Genomic DNA, 6,812 nt, shown 5'->3' with positions numbered 1-6,812 from the left:
CCCGAGGTCTTCTCCGAGCGCCCCAAGCAGCTCGGGCCGCCGCTCCCGCCTCCGGCCCGGCCCGGGCGCCGCGGCGTCGGTCGGCTCGCTGAGGACAAGGTCACAGACCCGAGGCGATGCCCGAGTACGGCTGGAGGCAGTCGAGCGCAGGCGACAGCGGCTGGGATCTGTCCATCTGTCCCTCCTGACCGGGGAGCGGGACTGGGGCAGGCGCGGCGAGGAGGAAGAAGAGCGGCGGCGGCGGCGGCGAGGCTCCTGCAGCCGGTGCCCCGGAGCACCCCGTCGGCGCCCCCACGCGCAGCCCCGCCGGCCAGCGGCGCGGGGGAGATGGAACTGGGGGGCCAGGCCCGCTCGGGCCCCCCGCAGCTGGAGAGCCCGGGGCTGTGGAGGACTCGGCCGGCCGGCGGCGGCGGCGGCGGGAGCGCCTCCTCCTGGCTGCTGGACGGGCACAGCTGGCTGCTGTGCTATGGCTTCCTCTACCTGGCGCTCTACGCGCAGGTGTCCCAGTCCAAGCCCTGCGAGAAGACCGGCTCCTGCTTCTCGGGCCGCTGTGTCAACTCGACCTGCCTGTGCGACCCGGGCTGGGTGGGGGACCAGTGCCAGCACTGCCAGGGCCGGTTCAAGTAAGTGTCCTCCTCGCACGCCCCCCACCCGCTGCGGCCTCGGGCCCCCGGGTACGTGCGCCGCACCCCTCCGGCTCCGAGCACGGTGCTCAGACCGCGTGGACGCCAAGCCTTTCCCGAGCGTTCCAGATGCCCGCAGCCGCTTCTGATGCCCGGCTCATCGGGAACATTTCCACATTTAGTTATGGTGCCAAACAGCGTTTTGCTAGGAGAATATTTTTAAGTCAGAATTATACACTCAGATAGTGAAAAATTCAAACAGCACAGAAATGTAAAGGTTAAAAGTTTCGATCCACCAATACCTCCCTCTTTCCCCATCCTACTGCCCTCCCTAGAGGTAACCACTGCCATCATTTTATTTACTAATAGTAATCATATTAAGAAGAGTTTACGATGGGCTTACTGTGTGCCAAACACCGTTCTGATCTCTTTACAGGTATTATCTCGTTTGATCCTCATAACTCTGAGTTACTAGAATTGTTATATTGGGTTTACAGCTAGAAATCGAGGCAATGAATTTAAGTCAGATGCCGAGGGTTACACAGTAGTAGGCAGAGTCGTGATTCTAACTATTCCAGTTTACCTCCAGCATGTGTGTTTTTACACAATACGCCATGTTGAGTTTGCTGGGACGGTCCTGAATTAAGAAATACAGGTGTGACTTTGGGTGAGATAAAAGGATACCTGGACTTTGTGTAGTAAAGATAAGGAATTTTCAAACTGGCTGTTTCACTATCAGAGACCTGGTGGTGCAGTGGTTAAGAGCTTTGGCTGCTAACCAAAAGGCTGGCAGTTCAAATCCACCAGTTGCTCCTTGGAAGCCCCATGGTGCAGTTCTACTCAGATGTGTAGGGTCGCTATGAGTTGGAATTGACTCCATGGCAATGGGTTTGATTTTTTTGGTTTATTTCCATGTCAGCTTTTGTGTGGGAGCATCAGTTCGGTTTTTCTGAAGGTAAGAGGCTAAGGAGTTTGCTTTACAATTGTAAAGATACTTTCACGCTGCTGGTGGGTGTTTATTGCATTTCTCCTGATATGAAAAGACGAGGGTTGAGGTTGGGGAGCAACAGTAAGCAGGGCTTCAAACCAGTTGGTTCTGGTTGGAACCACTGTTGAGAAATTTGCATTTCCACAACAGATATGCTGACTCAGAATCTACATTTTTGCAAGAGCCCCAGATTCTTAGGTATAATAAATTTTGAGAATCACTGCCCTACTAGTGGTTCTCAGAATTGATCCCTAATCAGCATGGCATGGAAACTTGTTAGAAATGCAAGTTCTCAGGAGGGCTTGGAACCTGCGCTAACTGGTTGGAAGCCCTGGCAGTAGTGGCAGTGGGTAAGTTGAGGCCTTTAGGGTGTCCGTCTGACAACTTGCAGATAGCAATTCTGTGTTAAAGACAAGGTAAATCCTCTTCTTAGTCAGCAAAATTTAATAAAAGGTTTGCTGGCTGACTTATTTCTGTGAAATTACACTATGTAGATTACTAATATTTATTGTCAGGATGATAGCAAAATCTATGTGAAATGTATCTTGGGCCCTAAGCAAAGATAGGAATTGGATATTTTATGGCTCATCTTATTAATGTATTGTAGAACAATTTTCTTGGCATTTTAAACATGGCGTATTTTCCAATTTGTTGTTGTTGTTGCTGGTTAAAAAAATGCCCCTTAGAACTCAGTGTAAAATGAAATTTGTTTTTAAGTGGAACTTTTTAATTTCAGGTGAGAAGCTACTATTTAAATAATTTACCACAGGGTTTTGGAAGTGAAGTCTCAAAATGAAGTTTTATGAAATTTGCTCATAGCAATAGGTTGGACTGTTTCCTGGGCCCATACTTTCTCAAGGTAGTATAGTACCATAGGTTTTTTTTTCAATCTTAAGTATCATAGGTTTGTTTTTTTTTTAATTTGGGAGAGGTGCTAATGAAAAGTTTATGAGGCAAGGTATTAAAATGTGCTTGTTAGTAGCCCTTGTTATTGTTAGGTGCCGTTGAGTCAGTTTTGACTCAGGTCGACCCCATGTGACAGTAGAACTAAGTGTTCTTAAACTTTTGCTATGACAGCGGCAGCTAGCTTTTTGCCTGACAAGAGGGAATTTTGCACATGTAAACTGGTTGCCAACAGTGAAAAAAAGCCACATCCATTTTTTACATCTTTCTTATACATACATAGAAAGTTTGCCTGATTTAATATGTAATTTAGGGATATTGGCCTCTGTGTGGGTGGATTTATGCCATCCGTCTGAAAAGGAGAAGCCAATTGCTGTGATCCTGAAAGCTCCTAGCTACGTTTTGTAGTAGTGGAACTTGTTAAATCAGCTGGCTCAGCAGCCTGTGACCTCACTAGCAGATGTTGTCCCAGTTGGTAAGAAAGATCACAGATCGAGTTAAAACCAGGTTAAATAACACTGAGAGATGGCTTTCATTAATATCATACATTAGTGAGTAAAAGATAGATTTTTAATGTAGATATAGTTATATAAGGATAAACTCTGAGCAATCATTGAACACTCATCACTTCCTTGGACACTGTTGTTTCCTATGATTCATTGTACCCTATTGGTAAATGCTTTTTCATTTCCCTGTGAAATACAGGCTGCAAATTTGAGTAAATATTACTGGTACAACTGTGTTTTCTTAAGTATTCTCTTGAAGGTAAAGAAAAGGTGGTATTTAATGTTAAAAGGAAGAATCATACATAGAAGAAAAGAATTCTTCCTGGTAAAGTACATGTGAGCTATAAAAGGTTTATTTTGAGGATGGTGACTTGTTTTATCCAGCATTTGAAGTAATTTCACAGTAACAAAGACTTTTAACTGGGAATTCTCACTTTATTAACTATCTTGAGAATCTTTCAGTAAACTGAAGGATAGCAATCTAACAGACATAAGAAATGATTGATAAGTCTTGGTAAGCAGGTGTCAAAATTAATTGGCTGATTCCATGGTGACTTTGCTTTTTTTACCCCTACTATTTTTTTTATAGGGATTTCACTAGGGAATAAGAGTATTCTTCAGATGCCTCTCTAGAACGGAAGATTGATGTTTAGAGGGGGAGAAAAGCAGAGCAAATATGGTATCAAAAGTGGTACTTGAGTTCTCTTAACATTGATTGCAGTCTTCTGTTTCTATTTGGAAAGAATAAAACATTCAGAATTACAAGCCGTTCCTTACATATGTAAAACAAAATGAACACTGATCTTCAGCTTAAAGGTAGACTAAGGGACCTAGAACTGAGAATCAGAAAGGACAATGCCAATATAATAATAACCAAGTGTATAATTATATGCTAATCAGATTTATTTGAGTAGCTTATTATAATATTAGGTTAGAAAACATTTTGCAAATAAGCAATGACGTTACCTTTTTAGAAGCTAGTTCTTTAGAATTATTTTTGTAGAGTGGTTGAAATTTATATTTATATTTTGTGCTCAGACGTGGACATTTTCTTGCTAATGTCACTTAGGAAGCTATGATTTCTAATTTCTCTTAGGGAAACAAAATAAATTAGTACTCTGAGATTGGAAAATATCTCACTGTATTGATAATTATTCATATATGTAAAATTATTATTTTAAACACATTTGTTGGGTATTTTCCTGAAATCATGTATTAAGGTTATTATATATGTAAAGTATATACATAGTTTTTTAAACTTGTTAGGTTAGTCAGACAAAGAGTACTGACTTTCAAACGTATTTGTAATTGCAGTATTCCATTTCTAGTGACAGCAAAATGAAGATATAATGTCAGGAATTAGGTTACTACTATGAACTAAAGAGGGGAAGGGTAAATGTGTGTGCATTATTTTTCCTAAGCAATAATTAAAAATATAGATGCATGTATACATATGTACTGGGATCTTTTTATTAATAATAGGGAAGCTATTAATAACTATAAAATTAATGTTCCCTGTCACATTTTTTTTTTTTTAGTCACAGGCCTTATTTCAGAGTAAACTTGTAATATATAATTTATATCCATGGATTTCTTTTACATTATTAAAATAATCATACGATAATAATTTAAAATAATTTCAGTTGAATATTTCTAAGATCCAAAGTTGGTGAAGTAGAAGCATGGTTTCCAAGGTCAAGTGTCTGCTTGATTTGGTTCGTGCTCACTTCGGTTGTGACTCATCCTCCTTGTCTCCCCCTCCGCTTTTTTTCTGCACTGGTCTTTTAGCGTTCCTTGAATGTGTCAATTCCTTTTGGCTTCATGGTCTTTCACCAAAAAACCAAAACCAAACCCAGTGCTGTCAAGTCGATTCCGACTCATAGCGACCCTATAGGACAGAGTAGAACTGCCCCACAGAGTTTCCAAGGAGCGCCTGGCGGATTCGAACTGCTGACCTTTGGTTAGCAGCTGTAGCACTTAACCACTACGCCACCAGGGTTTCCATGGTCTTTCACACGTGCTGTTAATTCTCTCTGGGGCCCTCTTTCCTATGTAGTCTTTTTTTTTTTCCTAGATTTTATTTATTTTGTTGTTGAGAATATACACAGCAAAACATACACCAGTGCAACTACAGGTACCATTCAGTGACGTTGATTACACTCTTTGAGTTGTGCGACCATTATCACCCTTTTTTTCTTAGTTGTTTTTCCCTCATTTACAGACTTACTTGCCCCTTAAGATTCCTGTCTAATCTTTCAAGTTGCTCTTGTCAGTTTGAAGCCATGTAGATAGTTGTTAAATGAGCGTAATGCTCAAGACAGACCTCTTTCACTAGTTAAGCTAAATTATTATTTGGTTTTAAGAAGACTTCAGGGGATATTTTTGGTTTAAGGTTTAAAGGTTACTGTCACTCACTGCTGTTTTTGGGTGGAGTGTGCTATATATGTCTGCTAAGTCTAGTTGATTCATAGCGTCATTCAGATCATTTTTTTCCTTGTTGATCTTCATAGATGTTCTGTCCAATACTGAAAGTGATGTACTGAAGTCTCCAACTACTGTAGTAGTACTATCTATTTCTCCTTTCAGTTCAGTCAGTATTGGCCTTATAGATTTAGGTGCCCTCATGTTGTGTACATATATATTTATGATTGTTAAAGCTTCTTGATTAATTGATCTTTTATCACTATATAATGTCCATCTTTATCTATTCTGACAGATTTTGTCTTAAAGTTCGCTTTGTCTGGTATAAAGATTGCCATCCCAGCTCTTTTGGTTATTATTTGTGTGGAATATTTTTTTCCATCCTTTCACTTTCAACCTGTGTGTCCTTCGGTTTAAGGTGTGTCTCTCGTAAACAGCATATAGTTGCGTCATGATTTTTATCCATTCTATCACCTTCTGCCTTTTGATGGGAGCATTTAGTACATTTACATTCACTGTAATTACTAATAAGAAGTGACTGACTTCTGCCATTTTGTTATTTGTTTTTTGTGTGTGTTTGTCCTTTAGTAGTGCTTGATTTTGTGTTTTGTTGGCTTATTGTAGTGAGCCTTTTGGGATCCCGTCTCCTTACCTTTTGTGTATGACTTTAATATATTTTCTTAGTGATTACCATGAATATTACATTTAGGAGCTTGTATTTATAACATTGTAGTGTAAGTTGATACCAACTTAACTTTAGTAACATACAAGAAATTCTGTATCTATGTCATTTCTCTCCTTTTGTTGATGTTATCACTAATTATATCTTTATATTTCATGTGCCCTGTAACATGATTTTTTCATTGCCTTTTATGTATTTGGGATTAAAAACGTGAAGGACAAAACACTTAGAATTATCAAGCATAAATACCTTATTACTGGCCCTTATACTTGGCCATGCATTTCCCCTTATTAGGGATCTTTTTTATGTATAGCTTTGAATTACCTTCTAGTGTCTTTGATTTTGAGAGCCTAACTATGATGTCTCTTGATGTAGATCTCTTTGGGTTTATCCTGCTTGGGGTTCTTTGAGCTCCATGGATTTGTCTCCTGCTTGGGGTTCTTTGAGCTCCATAGATTTGTAGATTCATGTCCTTTGTTAGATTGGGGAAATTGTCATTATTTTGTCAAATGTTCTTTCTGTCCTTGTCTCTCTTTTTTCTCCTTCTGGAATTCCCATGATGTGTATATTAGGTTTCTTGTTGTCCCGTAATTCCATTAAGCTGTGCTCACCTTCTTGAGCCTCTTTTCTTGTCATTCATCAGCATCTATAATTTTAACTATTGTATTTTGTATTATGCTGATTCTTTC

At 40.3% G+C, this 6,812-nt stretch overlaps 1 protein-coding gene across 2 annotated transcripts in view; it reads left to right on the top strand.

Moving 5' to 3' along the window:
* Positions 1-283: 283 nt before the first annotated feature.
* Positions 284-6,812, top strand: part of ATRNL1 (attractin like 1) — a 697,793-nt gene continuing 691,264 nt past the window's right edge. The window contains exon 1 of one of the 2 annotated variants that reach the window (XM_023546681.2): positions 284-623. In XM_023546681.2, coding sequence (XP_023402449.2) covers positions 328-623 — 296 coding nt within the window. In that variant the 5' untranslated portion in view covers positions 284-327. The remainder of the gene's footprint in view (positions 624-6,812) is intronic. The other variant, XM_003409111.4, reaches the window with a different exon arrangement.

Source organism: Loxodonta africana, chromosome 16 (assembly GCF_030014295.1).
Source record: "Loxodonta africana isolate mLoxAfr1 chromosome 16, mLoxAfr1.hap2, whole genome shotgun sequence".
In the NCBI taxonomy this organism is placed as follows: Eukaryota; Metazoa; Chordata; class Mammalia; order Proboscidea; family Elephantidae; genus Loxodonta; species Loxodonta africana.
The sequence above is the reverse complement of the archived record's forward strand: the minus strand, read 5'-3'. Positions and strand labels throughout refer to the sequence as shown.